Genomic DNA, 22,300 nt, shown 5'->3' with positions numbered 1-22,300 from the left:
ACAAACTCGGGGTTACAGGATTAGTTTTGAGTTGACAAAACCAAACCAGTCCAATCCGGCTTTGTTGGTACCATGAAGCTGATCATCCATTTTCTCGGTCAAGTCAGGCTTGATCCTGAGTTAATGGAGCACGTGCACATGAAAGTGTGACATCAGTAATGAACAACCAATCACATGCCTTGAAACTGTGATTCACTTCTCGTGAGAGAGTCAGTGCGATTCACTACCAAAGATTAAAATATTGAACAATATGAAGAATTTAAACACATTTACAAGATGAAACGATCTATCCATGAAAGAGGAAAACATAAAGAAAACATCTTGTGCAAGTAAAACAAGTAAAAGTTGTAAAGTTATTTTATAGAATTGATAATATTTATAGGTATAAAAACACTAAGCTCATATAGCTCATATGTAGTCATATTTAAAGCTATTGATTCTAAAATGTATTTATATTGCATATTATCTGTATGTTTATATTAATTTAAAATAAAAGCTTAATAATTACTATTAAACTAAGCTAGCTTGTATAATGGATTTATATAAATCATATAAAATAATTATAAAAAATAATCATCTCTAAAAATCAGACAATTTTATCTTTAAAAATGTTTTACTATGTAGCGTCCTTTAATTTGGAGTAAGAGAAACAGGGGGAGTGGCTTTATTGCGTCAGTCATTTTGCTTCAAGCTGATTGGTCAAATTTCGGTTTGAGATCTCTAAACCAGAACATAACCTGCCCCAGAGCACTGCAGGTTAGCTGTGGAGTGTAAGTTACTAAGGCAATGAATGCCGCTAAAAGCCAAGCCACTTTCATGGTACCTAAAACCCAGGATTGGTGCAAACTAAACTGAAATTTACCTGGCTAGCCAGCTAATCCAGCTTCATGGTACAGGCCCCTGGACAATTGTTTACCCCTATAAACCGTCATGTTTACATACGTGACCTTGTCGTACCATATGTTTAGAGGCTCTGTGTTGGTACATATGGCGGTGCTGGTGTCCTCATAATTCAGCCAACATCAGCTCAGCCTCTAATTAAAATGCTCCTTCAGAGACTCGTGAATCGAGCTGGGTTTCCTCTTGCCTGCGAGCAGCAGTTCAGGCAGCTCCTGAGGCGAAGCTGTTTTCTTTGGAGTGGAGAACTGTAGTTTCAGACCGAGCTGGGGAAGTCTGGTCCAGGCTTTGGGGAGCTGGGCTGTTAGCGGCTCACTCTATGACTAAAGGTCATAAAAAATAGTCACACCGGGCACCACATCAAGGCTCGCTGCCTTGTTGAATCCCTTTAAACCTTTCCATAAGAGCGAAATCACATGTGTGTTTACATCTGTATTGTAATACATGTTGAATCATGAGGATGATCGATTTCTTTTTTTGCTTTGTTTTAAAGCTTTACATTTGTAGGCTAGTACCTGTTACATCATTACACCAGTAGGTGCCATTAAGCGATCTTCACGAGTGAATCGCGGATTCATTTACTCACCCGAATCCCTCAGGAACTAAAACACTGCATCTGAAAGAGAATACTTCAAGAGTAGTATGTGATGCACACAGAGGATTTGTCGGTGTAGTGAAGGGTGGTTAGGTCACATGACAATTGCAGCATTACCTATATAATGCGTCTGGTTTATCTTTATTCATACTATACTGTATCCATAATTTACAGAACTCTTTTTTATCGGCCATTAAGTAAAATTCAAAAGTAGCAGCCTAGGCTACCTACTCTGAGAATATGCCATAATAACACATGCATTCACATTAGTGAGTCATGGAATCATTCACTCAGTTGAATCATTTAAAAAAGCTGATTCATTAAGTCTTGCTTTGCCTTTGTTTTAAAATATTTTCTTTGGCGAGCAAAAATAGACAAAATAGTAACCTTCTAAAATATAAGTAACTCAGTTTTGAGCTCGTTTATTCAACTGTAACATAAAAGCCCATACTGTATATATCACTTTATATAGCCGTCTCTCTGTATATACATATACAATGTGTATATACAGTAATAAAATAAGCTGTTTTTTGTAATTAAAACTAGGATGTAATTTGGGCTAATGGCATATTTTCATCCCCTGAATCAATTTTAGAACAAAATCATACAGGTTTGTCATTACTTTGCTGTCCAAAAGCGACCGTTACATGGAAATAGTGAAACTGAACAGGTACCTCTGGTTAGTGTCTGTTATGGAATTTGACTCCCATTTTGCAGTGAGCTCATGAGGGGCTCCTGGCGCGGTTCACGCGAAGCTTTCAACAAGTGCTATTGCACTCGTTCACCCCCTTCATATGTTTAAAGAATAAGGACCTTGTGCTGGCTTGTGCTATTTTGAACCATTAAAATGAAATAAAACTTCCTTTCCAGAGCTAAAATGATACTTTTCCAAAAGCGGCTCCAGCAATCTTGTATCTGGGGTAATGGATTGAGGGATGATTAGAGTCAGGTGTGTTACGCTCCTCAGCCAAGTTGAACCGAAAACAAACCTCTAACCACAAGTTTTCAGTTCGCTCTTTCAATCTCTTTCTTCCATTTCTCCAGTTCTATGCAGCTCATGCTCACAGAATTAAAACTGTCATTTAAAATGTTTGGTGATCCAAAGTTTGTTCTGCATAGAAATGAGTCATTCTCTTCCTTCATAACCACTATCGAGTGTTGATTACAATGACAAAATCTATTATCTAAGATTTAGCATGAAAAATACAGCTAATGTAAGCAGAGTACACTGATGTGTGTTCACTAAGTTAGTCATGTTTGACTCGAAGTCAACCTTACATTTAATTAAACTCAGTACATTTGCTTTAAAACCCTTCTGGCTATATGAAATTGGATGCATGTGCTAACTAACTAATTAGTGACAACTCTTTCACCAAAATATCAATAACCAAAACGTTTCTTTTGCCACAAGACTCTTTTCATGCATCATTATAATAAGAAATACTATATCATGACACGTCCAGCAACATCTTTTCCTTTCCTTTGCTCTGTAATAGATGGTGAAAGAGCTTGGGCTGAGCTAAAATTAGCTCATCCTCAGGCACGAGGCCTGTCTTCGCCTGTATGTGAATAGCGAATATACATCCGATCCAACACACACAAAACAATATTACGCCTCCAAAATACACCCATGACAGATAATCAAGATCATTCTACAGAAACATTCAAGACTGCCAAGTAAATTTAGCGTCTAATTGGTTGGAAAAGAAAAACACAAAGTCACCTCATTTCTGAGTTGTAGCATAGCTTTGTTTATTTTTTTTTAAATTTCATTTTCATTTTATTTATTTTTTTTGCATAGGGAAACATACTTCCAGTACTGCATTCATGAGCGATTTTTTTTTTGCGAACAGCGATGGCTGAATACAATGTTATAATGAAATATTGTTAAAGCTGTAATCTCCCCCTCACACCAGTTCAAAAACACATGGCAAATTTAGTTTGTTGTGCATGAGAAAAACACATTTTTTCCCCATCCGTTTTAAAACCGACATACCGACTTTTGCTGATAGATTACAATTTAGCGAGAAACAGAGACAAATAACGAAAATCCGATGCTTTCCAAAAGAACATGGATGCATGTCACCATGCCAGTTGTGTATGTGTCTGAACTAAATGTCCACATGCCCCTTCCTGGTGTGAAGTGTGTTTATCTGTGCAGCAAGCAAGCGTTTAATGAGTAACTACTATGGTAATATTTGTAAAGAATAATGTGATTAAAAAAAGAGGAAGGAAAAACCAACAAAAACCTTGAAATTTAACACTGCATTAGAATGCTCTCTGAAAAACATTTCAACCTTCGTCCTTTCAACTCAAAGCGTCCAAACATAGAGAAAACGGCATGCTTGAAAACAAACGAAACAACAACGATTGAAATATTCAGAAAAATTAAACCTTAATTCAGAATAAAAACAAACAAAACAATTGTTCTAATGGGAGAGAGGGCACCCTGAAACATTGATGCGTGACTGTTTTGGGGGTTTCAAACATTCGGGAGCAGGCGGTATGTCAGGGTGTTTTTGGCAATTAATTTGTGTGAAAGACTTATCAAAATATTGCATAAACTGCAAAGCCCACGAATGGCTTTTCTCCCCTTTGAACAGAGACATTTTCTTCACCCCGTTTTCTTTCACCCCGGAGCCATTTTAACCTTAGGGCCAGATTTAGAAAAGCCCTTAGCGCATGCTAGCATTCTTAGCATAGTCAGACTGTACTAACCTCAATGTCAATATGTTGTGGCACTCAGAGGTTGTGTTATTGAGAGGCTTTGGCAAATCTGGCCCCTTGGTCGGACAATAACATACAAAAAGCGTTTGATAAACAAAAGTTGTATCCAATCCAGACTGACACTGCAGAGGTGATGTCAGCGGGACGGTGAAAACCCACGTAACAGCTCGCGGTTTACAGAGAACACATAGGTGAGGAATGAAACCAAAGCAAAGCGGTAAAATGAAAATTGTGTTTGAACCCAGTTTGGTATATCTATGTATATAACTTCAATTTGAATTGCTGGTTTGCTAAGAGTGAAAAATAATGAGCCGATGGGTGTTCATTCATATTAATCTGCTATAGAACTGTACCCCAGAACCATCCACTCTACAGTAAAATTTCATCAAAGTTCAGATTAAAACCATCCATCACCCCCACAGCTCAATCTGCAACATGATATCTGAAACAATGTTTGAGAAGTTTGCATTACGTACTTTAAATGGGATAATGTCAATATAACCAATGACCTCACCTATGCACAAATGCACTCTGAGGAGCATATTGTTTCAGACCTGGGCAAAAATTTTTATAATGCTGCATTCACATCATGTCAGAATTACTGATCAAAAGTTTGGGCTCGGTAAGATGTTTTAATGTTTTTAAAGAAGTCTCTTATGCTCGCCAAAATTGCATTTAGCTTATCAAAAATATTGTGAAATAATATTACAATTCAAACAGCTTTTCTATTTTAAGACATTTTAAAATGTTAATTTATTTATGTAACGGCAAAGCTGAATTTTCAGAATTTTTTTGTTATAAATTTTTCAGGATTCTTTGATGATCATAAAGTTCAAAAGAAACGGTATTTATTTGAAACAGAAATCTTTTGTGACATTATAAATGTCATTATAACTGTCACTTTTGGTCAATTTAATGCATCACTAATAAAATACTGGGTTGTTTCAACCCAACTTTGGGTTAAATATGGACTAACCCAACTTATAAATAAATGATAGATAAACTATATTTTATTACAGGTTCATTTTCTTTGTTTCTATATTTTGCAAGATGTGATTTGATGTAGTGATTAGGTATTCCATGAACATCTACATGTTAATTCTGACCCGAAGTAAACGCAGTATTCAACTAACAGTCTTTTTCACTATATTTGAGTATTATAATGGTAGGCTTAGCACAGCTTAGCTTAGACGGCTCTGCACACATTGAAACAGTCCTTAATATTAGAAAGAACTTCCTGCACAAAGATTTCAGTAAAGCCTGGATTAGTTGCATAGATGCTGTTCAGATTTTCACACAAGTACAATTTCCAGATCTTTAGTGTATTACTACAAGTTTGAATTCAAACCGAGCAGCTAGATTGAGCTGTTATTACGGGTTTCAGACCAGTGCAGAACTGCACAACATCTATTTCAGATTCACCAGTTTCTGCCAGTGTCAAGCGTGTTACGTGTCAATTCATCAGCTGAGGAAAACTACGACATACATCCTGCCAAGTGTCACAACACTGAAAATGGAAGGAAGCAAAGAGTAGAAACTGCATTCCAGTGCCTCAGCCCTGAAGAGGTTGTCCAGCCCTTACTGAGAGGAGACAAAACAAAGATCTGACCACATGCTCACATTTCTATCTACCTCGCAAAGTTCATGGTATTGCAAGGTTTACATTACACAAACCGCAAAAGGAAACGGTACGAGTGAAACACTCATGCATGTCTAATTCTCTCACGTATGCCTGAGTAGGGTCTCCTCACATCCTGTTTATGTCAGTGGGTGAACAGGGAAATTGGACTCGGGAAATGTACATTCTATTCAGCATAATTACATGTGTCAGTGACTAATTAAAGTGCCTGGACCTCAGAATTAAACAATCTTTTCAGTGATGCACATTCCGCCAATTCTGGTAAATACAGGCATGAGTAGGCTGTCCAGGAATCCAGGAAGGCACTCAGAAGAGTGAGATCTAAAGTCCTGCTAGTTAAGTTCATCTGTATAAAACTATCATCGGGCTGAGGTAAGCCATGCCACTGATTGTCCAGAGGTGGTTTAAGAAACTGCACTGCAAAAAAAATCATTCTTTAATATTTACTTTTATATTTTTCACAAGTAAAAAGACAAACATCCCTAATGTATTTGAAATATATATACTGTACACAACTGTTCAAAAGCTTGGGTTTGGGAACATTTTTTAAAATGTTTTTTTAAAGAAGTCTATATGCTCACCAAGGTTAATTATCTGATCAAAATACAGTAATATTGTGAAATATTATTACAATTTAAAAGAACTGTTTTCTATTTGAATATATTTTAAAATGTAATATATTCCTGATGGCAAATCTGTCAGTGTAACATGATTCAGAAATCATTCTAATATGCTGATTTGCAGATCAAGAAACATTTCTTTTTATTATCAATGTTTGTGATACTTTTGAAACTGTGATACCTTCTCATTCTTCTCATTATAGAAAGTTCAAAAGACAAGCAAAAAAAAAAAAAAAAAAACCAACAACAACAACAAAAAAACATTATAAATGTCTTTACTGGCACTTTTGATCGCTGTAATGTGCCCTTGCTGAATAACAGTATTATTTAAATCCCAAACTTTCAAACAGTAATATATATATATATAGGTAAATATATTTTGTTTCAAGGATGTTTAGATTTTTACTGGAAAAAGACAAAGTACTGATTTAGAAAATGATTGTTGCAGTGTATACGCGTTTCTACTCTGCGGTTTGCAGTGTACAGGAGGAACCTGGCATGATTTCAACATCTACAAAGGGTAAATTTATCACATAAAAGACAACAGGAAAATAAAAGGGTGCCACTCAAGCAGCTTCCATCTCTCTATCTTTCTTTCATTCTCATCATTAGGCTCTATTCATCATGATCATCAAGGCTGAGAAATATCCACAGAGAAGCAAACCTTAAAAAGAAGTATTATTATTCGACAAAGATTCAATAGCAGATTATCTAGTGCAATCTTCCAAGTAGAAGTACAGGAAAAATTAGTTTAAACCACTTGAAGCTAGAATGACAAAAGAGAAAAAATAAGTGCAGTTTTCAAATAAGTCTTGGAGATAGCAAAAAAAAAAAAAAAAGAAAAAGGCAATGGAATCTGCATAAACCTCTAAAGCTCAGTGAAGCTGTTGGCTCTATTTAAAATGACAACAAGTGATGCTGAATTTACTGGAGTCCATATTTTGTGATCGAAATAACACGTGATAACTGTATGAAAGGTATGTGCTAATGGTGCTGACATTTTCTTCTCAACAGCAGATCCTTTAGAAGGAGCTTTCAAAATTTTTTGTGGCTTGACCACAAGCTTATGACTACTAAAAAAAACAAAAAAAAAAAACATTTTATCATACAAAAAGACATTTTATATACATTTGTCTTTTTCCTCATTCTACTGGATATATGGTAAGCATTTATACACAAGATAACTGTGTTCAAAATGTAACATTTCAACAACACGCATAAAAATGATAATAATCACTGCTCGATAAAAAATATTAGTCAAGGGTTTCCAAATCAAACAGTAAGATAATGTTTCTTTTTACATGCATCAGCTCAAATGCATTATTTACGTCATAGCAAGTTCAATCATCACCTGTGGCCACTTTAAAAAGCACACATCGGGGCAACAACCTGCTCTTGAAGTGTTTCGATTTCTCTGCCGCATGTAGCCAATCTGATCATATACAAAAAGCAAACGAAGAAGAAGACGGCATGCTCACAGAGCTCCCCAGGGAGCTGCTGCGCTGGCGAAACTACGATCAGACCCCTGTTCTACTGAGCCCACCGTCACACCCTGGCCAGAGAGGGTTGACAGCTTTAGAAAGATGAAAATGGAGCAGTGCAAATCTTCACAGGACAGGCGGCGGCTCATGCGAGTCTGTACCGGGGAGATTCGTCAGAGCTTCAAAACAATCCAACTGGGCCCCACACTCCGAGGCAGACCCCCGTCCCGTCGCCTGCCCTGTTAAACACAAGGAAAATTGCTTGCTGAATGATGCTAGCACTTCTGCAAAGGGTTTGGATCATGGTACAGATGGAATGCCGTTCTGCTATAGCACTCCGATTCGGCCAGGATGGACAACGGCGGGCTCACAAATCATCCACGACCCAGATCTTACCACGGGCATCATGTAAACAAAATCTCTTGTTCTTTCTCAATCGACTTAAACTTTTAAAAAGCTACCAGCAAATCGTATTAGCTACCAGCATTGCAATATCCATTGCAGAAACAATACTGTACACTGCATCACAAACTACAACATGGCCTCTCCTGACCCAGCTCCAGAAATACACAAAATATACTCCCCTGACACTACACGCTACGAATTATAAATTATCTCCTATCATCTAATTTTATAAAAAGAAGAAGAGGAAGAAGAAGCATCCTGGTGTATTAATTCATTTTCTAAGACGACACAAAGTCAGCAGTTCAATGGTTTCTTGCTGTTCTTGTATCTGTACATTGAATTGGACAAATACATTTCAGCTACTCTCTATGAACGGATTCTACAGTTAATATACGGACATATACAAGGGACTCGATTAGTAAAACAACTTATTAAAGTAATCATTTATGGTCACACATCACTACATATTCTGTTGCAGCCAGTGTTATGAGCCCTCACAAAGGGGTTAAAGGGACAGTTCACATTTTGTTAGTATTTATTCACCCTCATGTTGTTTCAAACTTGTATGACTTCCCTTCTTTTTTTTCTGTGGAGCTGATATTTTTGAAAATTATTCAACTGTCTGTTTTTCTCAATACAGCACTGGACTCTACCGACTTTCATTGTACAGACAACAAAACATATCTTCTTTTGTCATACACGTTTGGAAAAACACGAGGGAGAATAAATGACTACACTGAAAAAAAAGGTGTGGAAACAATTTTTCCTCTGAAATTACAGAGTAAATTTCACAGTTAATTACAAAGAAACAGCAAATAACACATTGAATTAAATGTTTAATTTTTAACGTAGAAAGACTGAAATAGAATTTTCTTGTACAACATAGTCCAATAATCTGTTTTATTTACAACTAAAAATATTTTTTTTACAGTGTACATTTACATTTTTAGGTGAACCATCCCTTTAACAAATGCCTAGATTTTCTGAAATAATGAAATGTAAATTTGACCCTTTGATAAAAAGCAAAATGTAAAGACGATATAAAGTCTTGCTGATTGCAAAATCAATTGCTAAGTGCTCAGTTGTGGAATTTAAACTTGGCCAAAACTAGTTCATGTGTTTATAGAGGATGGCCATCTAATTTTCATTACGTCCATCTCTGGCCGCTCCTCTTCACATCCATAATGGGTACAAACTCATTTAAATACATGATAACATACAATCTAAAGCCTAACATGACAATGGAATCAAAACGTCAGCTCAGAGCTGATATGAAGAGAGCTGGTACTGCATCTTTCACAGACTGTTACCTTCTCATTACATGAACGGAGGAGGGAAATAAAATGCAGGGAAGATTTCATGCCAACTACAGTGCTTTTAAAAGAGGAAGAGGGTCAAAAAAAGCCTCTCTCACCCATCCAAAACTACAGCTATCAGGTAACCGGTTAGTCTTATTCTGATAATGACAGGCAATCAAACATGCAGCATTATTTTCCTTTGTGACAATGGTTACATCAAAAAAAAAAAAATAATAATAATTTATCGACTCCTTTAAAATTACGCATTATCGTTCTTAACTAAAGGCAAGGCACATAATATGTTTTATAAAATATCGTGCAAAGTAGAAGAGGGATTGTTGGATAAAAGTCAAACCAATGTAGTACAAAGGTAAAATCCATCTGTGTCATTGGCTCTTTGCTCAAAGGGGGTTATTAAGGAGAAGTCGAGGAGCATTTTGCTTCAGAGCTAATACTAAGATTATCTGCCATGCGCCCATGTCAGCGATACGGTGGTCGTTTGAGCTTAATTCTCATGATTTTTCTTTTGAAAGCACCATGCAGTTATATATAATTCATATATAGAGATTTCCATATAATTTTCATATCAGCACCATTAAAACAAGTCATGTTGTATGTATTCTGGGCCTTACTATGGTCAACTTAATAGAATGTGTATGCGAAGCCATTATAAAAGGTTAGCGAAAGCAACCAGAGAGTGTGGACATTACATCATATCGGTGTGTGTGTGTGTGTGTTTGAGGGTACCTAGTAAAGCTCTGATATGTGTTGATTTTGTCATGTTCTGATTATAAGGGTGTGTATGCGTGTGTTTTTTGTTCAGCTGTCTGCGTTTCCTGTGGCTAAGCGTTAGCCTATGCAGCTGATGAGGGGCTTGCGAGGCCAGTTAAAATATCTCTCTGGGCCTAAAAACAACCCCTCGAACTCTTACAACAACAACAACAACCCACAGTAGATGACACAAAATGTCCAAGTCTTTAAAAAAAAAAAAGAAAGAAGAAGAATTCAAATGAAAATCTTGCAATGTCTCAGGCACTTTTCATGGCTTCGTGATTTGGGTTCGGTAGCGTTGTAGATTAAGCCCTGATGTTCTTTCATTAGTACAAATCAACACATCTCAGAGTGCAGAATAACCCACTTCTGAGGCAACCAAGCAGAGACATGCTGGTCGTAGGCGTCCACCTCCCAATGAACTCTGGGATGGGCAGCTGACTTCCTTTTTTGTATTGGGCATTACAGCCCGTCTCCTCCTTAATTCCTACGGATTAAAGTGTATAATCTGCTTCAAAATAAAAACAGTCATAGTTTCCTGCAATAGAAACGTGGGAAAAAAGAAAGCCTGATTTTTTTCTTCTTAAACTATGGGAAATGTATAAAAGTAATCACATAAACATGGACACATTTACATAGAAAATGTTGGATTGTTCTGATCAGCTTCTTAGCTACTAGGAAACCAACCCTCATCTACCGTGAGATCAGAACATGACAAAAATAATCGACTCGCAGCATTCCATACGATTAGGCCGAACACGAATTTGCAAAAGAGGAAAAATAAAAATTGAAAGTAGTGCAATGCCTGTAATTTCCAATGAATTGAAACAAATTACACATAGAGAAAAAAAATCTATCCTCTACACCCAATACTGTCTAAGTAATGACAGAACTATATTTCAACTCCCTTTGTCGCTATGTGGAAAAATCCACGAATCTACATGAATCAAAACCCCCTAAACTGTGAACTCACAGAGATGAATAAGGGACTACTAATGTTTATGACACGCACAAACACACGGATGCACATGCACACACACTTACAGCGGGGTCCAGGGAATGAGGGGCTTTCATATTGCCAAGTGAGGAAGGTGCTAATTCACCCCTGCTATTCCCTGGCTCATCCTATGAAGGCTGTATCACAGCTCACACACACCTCGTGTAGCCTTTAACAGTACATGCCATTGCCTCAAGACAGGTGTGTTTACGTGTAAGTGTGTGTGCATGTGTGTATAGATGCTGACTGTGATTTATAATGTCACTGAGGTACCACTAATATTCCTCCGATGTACAAAAAACATGACGGGCTTCCACCAAAAAGTGGACTCCGTTACAAACGGTGGAGAATGCAGTTTAGAAAACATCACCCTCTGAACGAAACCAAGGACGCAGATACATGATTGTCAATAAAACTGGATGAAAGGTAGCCTTTGCGTTTCTTTTCTGTCGTGTGAACGGAAGCATCAACCTTTTCGTTTCCTTTTCCACGCCGTGTTGCCTTTACGCACTTAAAAAAAAGAATAAAAACAGACCGTGCTCACCTCCGAACCTGTGGCGAAATGCTAGCGGAAAAACCCTTTCGTTGGGGTTTCTCTTCCCTGTTCGTTAAGAAAATAAAGGATACTTATTTTGCATATAGGAGGAAGCAGCACCTGTAGCAGAAGGAGGGGGTTGAGGAGAGGCATTCCAGGAGGTAGGGAGTCAGGGTGGGCTTTTTTCGACACGTCCGTAAATGTACGCCATAGTTCGGGCTGCCCTCCCAGAAAAAACATCCTCCTCTTTTGTCTCCTTTTCTTCCGTTCCACCTATGGCCGTTCTCTCGCGCTCGTCTCCATTTCCATTGTCTTTTCAGAAAAAAGTGTACTGAAGCATCTTATACTGTACGTCGTTATGCATATATAAATATGTGTGCACATATATCTATACACACACATATTGTGTATATATATATATATATGTGTGTGTATATATACAAATACTGCATATATATATATATATACATATATATATATATATGATTTTCCCTCTTGCATCTCGTTCACAACATTTTTTCTTGTAAATTCCACAAAAAAAAGATTTTTCGAATCCATGTCTGTGCCTCCTCGGGTTCGTCTGCGTGTGTGTGATGATCAGTTCCCCAGATACCAGGACTGCAAGATAGAGAAAGAGAGAGAATCAAAATCACTACGACATCTGTACAAACACAAGTAACACAATAGGAGGAGCGCTATGGGATATCCAGCTAAATCAGATAAAAACTCATCTGAAGCCGACCGCAGTCTAGTCGAGATGGATCCGTTTCCTCTAAATTGAATGCACAGGGCGATTTATATGGGTTTTCTTAAACTATGGCCACTTTTGGCTTTGTAGAGTTTTCTCAAAACGCACTTTTCGCACTGGTTTAATTTGTCTACTAACAATGTCCAACCCAGGACAAACATTCATCACAAACATTCATTCATCATTCTGTCATTTTTCTGAAACCACATAAACATTCCCACCACAATGTCATTTCCATCACATTTCAATTTGTGTACTGTTGAATAGCATTTTGTGGTTGAAACTGCATTTCTGAAATAAAAAAGGCCAACTTCCTTGACTTGCTATGACTTATTTCATAGCCAACAGTCATTTCACTTTTCATGGAACCTATGCATATTTTCATGACAACTTAATTTGATTAGAAATGATGAATACACAATAAAAATATTCTGTTCACAAGTGATATTTACACAACCATTTAAAAGTTGTACTTTTTTAAAATGAATATGTTATTAATCAAGGATGCATTACATTGATCAAAAGTGACAATAAAGACGTTTACATTGTTAAAAAATATGTATTTCAAATAAATGCAGTTCCTTTGAATTTTATGACGGTTTTGTACAAAAATGTAAAGAAGCGCAACTGTTTTCAACACTGATAATAAGAAATGTTCCTATCAACATATTAGAATGATTTCTGAAGGATCATGCGACCCCTGTAGCCTAGAGTAATAGCTGCTGAAAAGTTAGCTTTGCCATTACAGAAATAAATTACATTTTAAAATACATTAAAAAGGAAAACTGTTATTTCAAACTATAATATGTCACTATATTACTTTTTTTACTGTATTTTTTGATCAAATAAATGCAGCCTTGGTACAGTAGTAAATTGTAAGAAACGACACCTGGGGGGATGGCTAGAAATAATACAATTTCACAATAAACATTTATAATATTGACCCATTTGAAACATAAAGGATGGATACAACGTTCTAGTTTTGATCAAAATCACACCCTGGAACATTAAAGTGTCAGTAGCAGAAGAAACATCCATATACCCAGATAGTGTGTGAGTTTAGTTTTTGAAAATGGTGGTGACAGTACTGTAGGTGGTATGTGCCCTGTCCATGAGGATCTAAACAATGCAAATGCACCCCACTCTACTATTCAAAACAGAATCTAATGAGTTGGACGTTCCACGTTCACTACAATCAGTCTTTCTGATAATGGGAGGCAAACACTTAGTCGGGGGCCAGAATTGAGGAACCTATTAAAACTAATACAGAATAAAAAGCTACGAGTGCCAGACAGAGAGAGAGAGAGAGCTCAGCAGGATCCCACCCAAAACCTTTTAAAAGCATAACAGGATTTTGGCTTTCATTCACAGACCACTGAAGTCTTTTTAAAATTTGACAAGGTTTAAAAACAGAAAAAAGGAGTTCATGCCATAAGCCCCTGGCTCAATATTTTCCACTAAGATTTAAGTCATTTCACAGCAGTCCAACAGACGTCTTTAACTACCCCCAAATGTATTGATTTAATCATGCTAAAAAAGGAAAATTTGTTCCCATTCCCTGCTGAAGAGTTTGTGTACATCAGACTGATGGCTTGATTCTTGATCAACATCAAACCACAGACTAATGACTCCCCAAATCCACAATGCAGTGCCCAGATATTAGCACACAGCCTTGAGAATCTACATTAAAATGGTTTGACACATATAGGTATAAAAACAGTGCACACGGCAGCCGTGGCGCCAAAGAGTTTTGGCAGCTCTTGCTCATTGATCAACGAAAAGGGCAGTTTCGCAATCTATGGACCACATGCACCACCAAGTATCTAAAATAACATGCCAAAAGTTATTAAGTACCTAATCATACATTACTTCCACATCTTTCAAGTTTTTACTTAATGAAATCAGTCTATTTTGACTTCTGTTTGCTAGCTCGCTATGAATGGAGTGATACTGGATTGAAACTGGAGCTAAGATTAACCTTACACAACACATGACACTTCAGCATACTGCCAGGAAGAGAAATACATTTATAATGACAGCCGACACTGCTGGGAAATGCAAAGATGCTGCTTTCTGAGTGATTACTACAGTGTATTGGGATGCAATTTTCCCAAATCATATTTTGTGTTGATTACTGAATCAAACTCCGAGCCCATGAGAGTGGGCAGTGTGGGGATCGTACTTGTTTTCATGCCTTGTGAATTTGACAGCACAATTACAGCCACTCCTTTGTCAAAATGCATTTCACCCGAAACCGAAAGGCTAAATATTATCCTTGAATACTCGAGAGGAAAAAGTGAATTTATAAATATATTCTGGAGAAACACACACAGACATATATATACTCCAGAGTTCTGGATATCATGCTTTCAAGTGACAACATGCCATTTTACTATACTGAAAATGTCTCTTGATGAGATAAATCCACAATCCTCTTCCTCTAGAGAGTCAAGTTGAGATTTAAGATATTTCCAGTGTATGTTTGTTATGGAAACTCAGTACTTTCTTTGGTAGGAAAATGTGCCGCAACATATGCCTCTCTTCTTGGTTGTAATATTTTTGTAGATATAATCTCCCGTCTCACCTCAAACTGATGGCCTGCTTCGAATTTATACTTAAATATGATGAAAACAGCTCAAGAAAATGTCACGTGTAGCGTCGTCTCCTCTATTTTCTTTGATTAATGTGGTGAAGGCCAACAGAACCGTGCCATAAAGTGGGGAGTCATTATCAAATTCATCTATACAAATGTTGATACAAGCAAACCAATGCAAAACCACTAGTGAAACTGACTAAAGATGTTCAATTAAGCTGATATGTGCCTTGAAAATGACACACTATTTGCTTTCTTCATGGAAGTTTTTAGTGGTTGCTGTTGGTGAGCTGAATCAGATCAAACAAATTAAGACTTATTGGTGAAACAACAAACAAATTGGTTACAAGAAGAGTGTCATGAAAGAAAATTCACAAAATAAGATGTAAAAGCTTGACTAGCTAAACTATGAGCATACCATATTGCTACAACTTCTGTTATATTTATAAAAAATCAACAAATATTCTGTTTTACAGTTTAACAGTTTATTAGAGATATATAAATATTTAGACACTCTAAAATCTGAATATAGCCAAACTCCAGATATGAAAATTATACAATGTAAAAATTCTAATACTTAATGAACACATTAATAATTTACTTGATATCCATAATGGCACACAAATATGATTTTTAATCATCTAAATTGTAAAGACGGCAAGTTCAAGGCCAGGTGTTAAAATTATATTCCAAGGTTAAAATCTGGAGTGTAACCATTCCATCTTTGTCTCATCATTATAGACTGCTCTCTTTTTACCAGTTGCCTGATATTTCCATTTTTCTTTGCACTAGGGCACATCCAAAGCTCAAACTTTCTCACTCACTCATTCTGTCCTGAGGACACAGTGACCAGTCGAGCCCAGGCTAACAGTGGTTAGGCGTTCACTCCAAACTAAATATTTAGTTCCCTATAAAAGCTACAGGCTTTGTCTTGGTGACAGGTGGTTTAGGTTATGAAAATATAAAGCTGAGACGAGGGCGGGTTCACAGTCCAAGAAGGGGGACATATTAGACCACAAGGGCCTAACAAATGACAGTCTCGCCCTTTAATTACAATGCTTCAGGAGAGCTTGGAGGTGAGGCTGAAATACAAGCTCCTCTAAAAACAAAGACTGTTAGTAACGTACCCTTTTCATCACAGAAAAGAAAACAACAGAAGTCCATTAAACTCGGAGTTTAATACAAAGCCAAAGAATGATAGAGGGAAGAAAGAAAGAAAGAAAGAAAGAAAGAAAGAAAGAAAGAAAGAAAGAACAGGTATATTAAAATGTTTCATGTGATAATAAAAAAATAATTTAACTGGTTGTTGTATTCAAGCAAACAATATTGTTTAAAAATAATTATTATAAGGATTATTTAATTTATTTTTAAGGGTCAAAACAGGTATGACAGGAACTTCACATTTTTACCAGTGTTATTTTAGTATTATTTATATACCATTGTATATTTTTTTATTAATATTTTCAGTTACTTTAATTACATTTATTTTTAAAACTTTAAAAAGTTTAGTTTTAGTGTTTAGAGTGTTTAGTGTAATCATTTCCAGTTTCATTTCAACTTTTTTCATTTAGTTGCCAAGGCAAACATTTTTTTTTATTAGTTTTTCATCTATTATTTATATTTTATTTTAGATTTAAATTATTTCAATGAACAAAAATGTCTTTAGTTTTAGTTGACGATAATAACCCTGCTTTCCACAGTGCAAACAAAAGGAATAAAAAAAGGATAAAACTAAATATTTTTAAGTTTAACAAGTTAATTGTTTAATAATAATCAAGTCTTTTTATAGTCTGGTAAAAATAGCTAAGTAATTGGACCATGCTTGTTGATCTAGTTTATGTTGTATACGAAAACTAAATAAAGTACAAACAAAAAAAAAGCTAAGTAAAAATGTGCAAGAACTGTACACTTTCACTTCTTACAGTGAAAGAAAGAAAAAGACAACTGTGTTTTGTCAAACTAGACCTGGACAGTCAATGATTCAAGTGTTAGTCTAGGTCGTACAACACAGATTGGTCAATTTGATTGGTCACAGTGGTCTCTTCCTTTTCCATTCCCTCAAGCACAGGTTCACCTGACAATTACATCATGTCTGGTTTCCCCTAGCAACCAGACAGCCCTGGACGTGACCATCAAGGAGCAAATGAACGGAAACATCCCCCCCCCGATCATTTGACTACTTCTTACTTCTTTCCCCCTCCCTCTCAGCTCATGATACTCTCAAAGGGACACAGACACAAATCTAGATGAGAGCCAGAAAAGTTCTGACTTTCCCTAGTGCACAACTCACATGCAAAACAACAGTAAGAGAAGAACCTTAACTGCTGTTAGGCTGAAGTTTTTCAAGAAATGATCTCTAATGCACACGAACACACACTAGTCCTCCAGTACTCATTGATCACTCTTCTGTCTCTCTCTCTCATCACACGGTTCAGTCAAGTGCATTTACACTTTTTTATGGAGCTGAAAGCACTGCAATGCAGCAGCGCACTCAAACTCCTGAGCCATGCAGTTCAATCACCTCCACAGTTCAGATTTTACCTGAGCACTGCCGCATTCCCCAGCCAAATCTCAGCTATTACTTATGGAAGACCTTTCAAGTGCTTATTTATGGGCTCAATTCCTATAGGATTCATGAAGCATCACAAAAAATGTCAGATGCTATTTTGTGCCTTTTAATCAGGTCAGGATTTTGCTGAGCATGCAAAAGTTTCTCATGTGATTAATAAATATGACGGCTGAATTCATAGGATTATATAGTGGACTGCAAAAAACCCATTAGTTTAATAATTTTTTTGTCTTGTTTTCTGATAAAAATAATAAAATAATAATATAATATATATCATATAATAATAATAATCAAGCAAATAATCAGTTACTATGATTAGCAGGGTCATTCCGTGTCAACTCAACCAGAGGTCCCCGGCTCAAATGTATGATTTTGCTAATATTTTTTCTGAAGAAATATAAACACGATAAACAAAGCCAAAATATTAAATGTCGTGGATGAATATTTACTGAGTAATCCGCTTTTTTGTAGAGGAGGGTCAAAATGGCAATTTTCACCTGAGAGTCAGAGCCAATTTACAGGGGGCTAAAAATGACTTCAGAAAGATGGCAGCATCATAATGTTACTTTTACACAGAGATTGGTAGGTCTATTAGTAAAATCTGTTGACTTTAGCAATCTTTGTTGCATTATGTGCCAATGGTGACCGTTCAGAGCACTTATCAAGTTTTATCTCCAAAGTTTGCAGGCCTGTAACTCAAGAAGTATTAAAGATATCTTAATGCCCTTTTAGATTTTGGGTCTTAACAAACATTTCTTTTGACGTCTTCATTTTTAAGGCCCTATATTGTTCAGTTCCAGATATATTGTAATTTCAATGTGACTCCAGGAGTAAATTGTTAAATTGTACACATTTTCAGTGGTCAAAAAACAAATGTGGGTCAATTTGCAAAAATATGATACTTCTTTTCTTTTAAAGAGGAATGTCTGAAGAACAAATAATGTTGAAACTAGAGATGTATCTCATTTTCTTCTGTCAAAACAACTGCATTGAAAGTAACTGTCCGAGTGCCATAAATATTCTTTTTCCAAAGTTATATAGCCTATATGAAGGTATATGAGCCTATAACTCGAGAAGTCTTAAAGATATCACAATATGATTTTAGATTCTAGTTCTTAATATACTTTTCTTATAGAAACTTCATTTTCAAGGCCCTACATCATTCAGTCCCATAGATAGGGGGGTCTCAATGAGGCTCCAGATTGGTCAAAAACCAAATGTTGGTCACGGATTCTATATTTGTATAATTTTCAGGGATATTTGGAAGAAGGGTTTTTGTTCATTTTAACAGCTACCAAGAGTTCAAACAGTATTGTAACATGTTTGAAACAAATCCCATGCCTCCTAGGGAAAAGTAGCTGCTTTTACCACACATTGTATTCACATCAGTAAACCAAGATTTTTCCTCATCTGGATTAATTGTTAAAATTTATTTTTCTTTTTTATTGTAATATAATGTGAAACTTCATCAGATTAAGTAGTATCTACTGCTAAAGGGCATATTTGGCAGAATCACTGATAGTACCTCAAACCTTTAAGATCTCTCACACTTGGAATAATTAACACTGGGTAATTCTAAACCCCAGGTAAATGGGATCCTGAGTAATCATATTTTACATTTCACACTGTGCATATTTTACCTAGAGTTAACAATTAATCCTGGTCATTCATAATCTGACGAATTCTTCAGATATTCTGCTTTATATACAACTACATAAAAGTGTTTGTCAAGACGTAAACTTTAGTATAATGACTTATACTGTGTTTTTACGCGTTGCGTATCGTGCCACGTAAACATAAAACCATGTCTGCATTTGTGATCGTTTATAAAGAATATCTCTTTGGATTTGAGACTTTAGTCTTTGCAACTTTACAGATCTTCTTTATGCACCAAGAGCTTGTAACACTCCAAAGAGAAAAGAAAAATTGAAATCGCATCATATGACCCCTTTCAACAATATGAAACCTCATTGAGACCCCCCTATCTTTGGGACTGAATGATGTAGGGCCGTGAAAATTAAGATTCCAAAAGAAAAGTTTATTAAGAACTAGAATCTAAAATCATATTGCAATATCTTTAAGACTTCTTGAGTTATAGGCACACAAACTTGGGAAAAATAATATTTATGGCACTCGGACAGTTATGTTCAATGCAGTTGTTTTGACAGAAGGAAATGAGATACATCTCTAGTTTCAACATTATTTGTTTTTCAGACATTCCTCTTTAAAAGAAAAGAAGTATCATATTTTTGCAAATTGATCCACATTTGGTTTTTGACCACTAAAAATGTGTACAATTTAACGATTTACCCAGGAGCCATATTGAGATCCCAATATCTCTGGAACCAAGCCATATAGGGCCTTAAAAAAACATGCCAAAAGAAAAGAAAGAGCCAAAATCTAAAAGGGCATTAAGATAACTTTAATACTTCTTGAGTTACAGGCCTGCAAACTTTGGAGAAAAAACTTGAAAAGTGCTCTTTCCCCATTTTTGAACGGTCACAATTGGCACATAATGCAACAAAGATTGCTAAAGTCAACAGATTTTACTAAAAGACCTACCAATCTCTGTGTAAAAGTAACATTATGATGCTGCCATCTTTCTGAAGTCATTTTTAGCCCCCTTTAATTTGGCTCTGAATCTCAGGTGAAAATTGCCATTTTGACCCCCCTCTACAAAAAAGCGGATTACTCAGTAAATATTCATCCATGACATTTAATATTTTGTCTTTCATTACTATACATGCTTATCTTTCTTCAGAAAAAAATATTAGCAAAATCAAAAATTTAAGCCAGGGAAGTTTCTGAAATTTGGTTGATTTGACAGAAAAAAATGTTAAATAATTCCTCAGACATTCTATGAATTACCCATATATTGGTTAAGGTGTTGTATCTACATTGGCTGTATATTTAATGTGAAAGGCTACATTTCATTTGGCAGCTGAGGGTCCAGCGGTAGATACTGTATCTGCTCATTTCTGATCTATAATTGAACACAGGAGGCTTGGGTCTCTCAGAGGGTCCAGACTAGCGCTGCTGTAGTGTTTCCTCAGGGCACTGGGGTTCAAGGGAAATTTTCAAATACTGCTTGAAATCAAGATTGAATTTTTAACATTTTCATGGTGGTTAGGTTTCTGAAAGTTATCAAGAAAAAGAAAGTTTTCAGTAGTTAAAATGCAGTTATTCAGTTTAGTCTATAATAAGCATTACAATTTCATTTGAGGTGTGTGTGTGTGTTTGAGGGGGGATGATCTGTGAGTTTGTGTGTGAATAAAATGTATATTGAGGTTTGTGTTGTGATACCTGTGCCTGATACAAACTGCCAGTGTCTCGAGAACCAATTCCTACAAAGGAGCGGTTGGCAGGTGGCGTCCCGGGAGCAGAGTATGCTGAGAGAAAGAGAGCAATTGGGATTGAAATGGGAGCATAAAGTTATTCTCAAATTCTCAACATCATGCAAATCTCTGTAAGGTATAAGCAGTGATATCAGTTTCAAAATCTGGTTCCTGGTGGATTTAGTGTTTAAAACACACAGTTTAATATTACTATATTCAGTAGAGATCTAAAATGCAGTTTAAGGGCATATGGCGTGCATCTGTTTCACACAGGCACCAAATTGATGCTGAAACTGGGTCACAGTTTCTGTTTGTTACCGTCAAGACTGTGTAAATAAATATTCTGTGTGGCGGAGGCTCATTCTGTTGTCTGCTTATGTAAATCCAGTATGTTGTTAGTGAATGTGCGCCTTCATCTCTTAAAGACTGTATTCTCAGCAATTACGGAAGCTGATGTGCTTTCTTATGTTTCTTTGGAAATTCTCCTTGTCTTGTTGGTAAATAAGGAACACACAACATAATCTACGCATCCATCTTTATCAAACGGGCCTTTGGATAAGCTGACGTAATTACGGGACGTGATTCTAGCTGAATAATCATGTCGAGCATTGAGTCTGACTGTGCGAGATGGCGTATCGAGGCGATTGATCATCTGGGATTCTGCAGCACAGCAGATAGTGAACATATTGAGCTGTTCTCTGCATTAATAATTAAATTAGCATGATTAATGGACAGGGCAGCAAGCACTGGTCCATTAAAGCTGATCGACTTGTCATCCAAATGTATCTGTGTTTATATGGTTTACTGATGGAAAGACACTTTCTTTGTTTCTCTAACACTGAAATTTAGCGTTTATTTAACAGACAGTTCACGTTGAAGCTGTTTTAAAATATATATGAATGCGCAGAGTTGCAACGTTGCCTGGCAACTGTAAAAAGCCAATAGTTATGCAAATTAACTACAAAAAACACGAAACATTGTTTATTCTGATTATTAACAGAAATAAATAATTCAAAAAAAGTAAAAATATAAATAAATGCACTACCATTTTTGAAAGAAGTCTCTTATGCTCACCAAAGTTGCTTTTAAT

The 22,300-nt window shown here is 36.2% G+C and overlaps 1 protein-coding gene across 5 annotated transcripts in view; it reads right to left on the bottom strand.

The window, feature by feature from the left end:
• Window positions 1–12,460: 12,460 nt before the first annotated feature.
• Window positions 12,461–22,300, bottom strand: part of nfic (nuclear factor I/C) — a 113,886-nt gene continuing 104,046 nt past the window's right edge. For 3 of the 5 annotated variants that reach the window (XM_016471595.1, XM_016471601.1, XM_016471568.1), the window contains 2 exons: window positions 21,179–21,264; window positions 12,461–12,583 (listed from right to left, as the gene is read on the bottom strand). In XM_016471595.1, the coding sequence (XP_016327081.1) occupies window positions 21,220–21,264 (45 nt within the window). In that variant the 3' untranslated portion in view covers window positions 12,461–12,583; window positions 21,179–21,219. Of the gene's footprint in view, window positions 12,584–20,688; window positions 21,010–21,178; window positions 21,265–22,300 lie in introns of those variants that run through there. The other 2 variants (XM_016471577.1, XM_016471585.1) reach the window with 2 other exon arrangements.

This window comes from Sinocyclocheilus anshuiensis, unplaced genomic scaffold (genome assembly GCF_001515605.1).
Source record: "Sinocyclocheilus anshuiensis isolate Anshui unplaced genomic scaffold, SAMN03320099.WGS_v1.1 scaffold1403, whole genome shotgun sequence".
NCBI classification, from domain to species: Eukaryota; Metazoa; Chordata; class Actinopteri; order Cypriniformes; family Cyprinidae; genus Sinocyclocheilus; species Sinocyclocheilus anshuiensis.
This window is presented reverse-complemented; position numbering and strand designations above follow the sequence as displayed.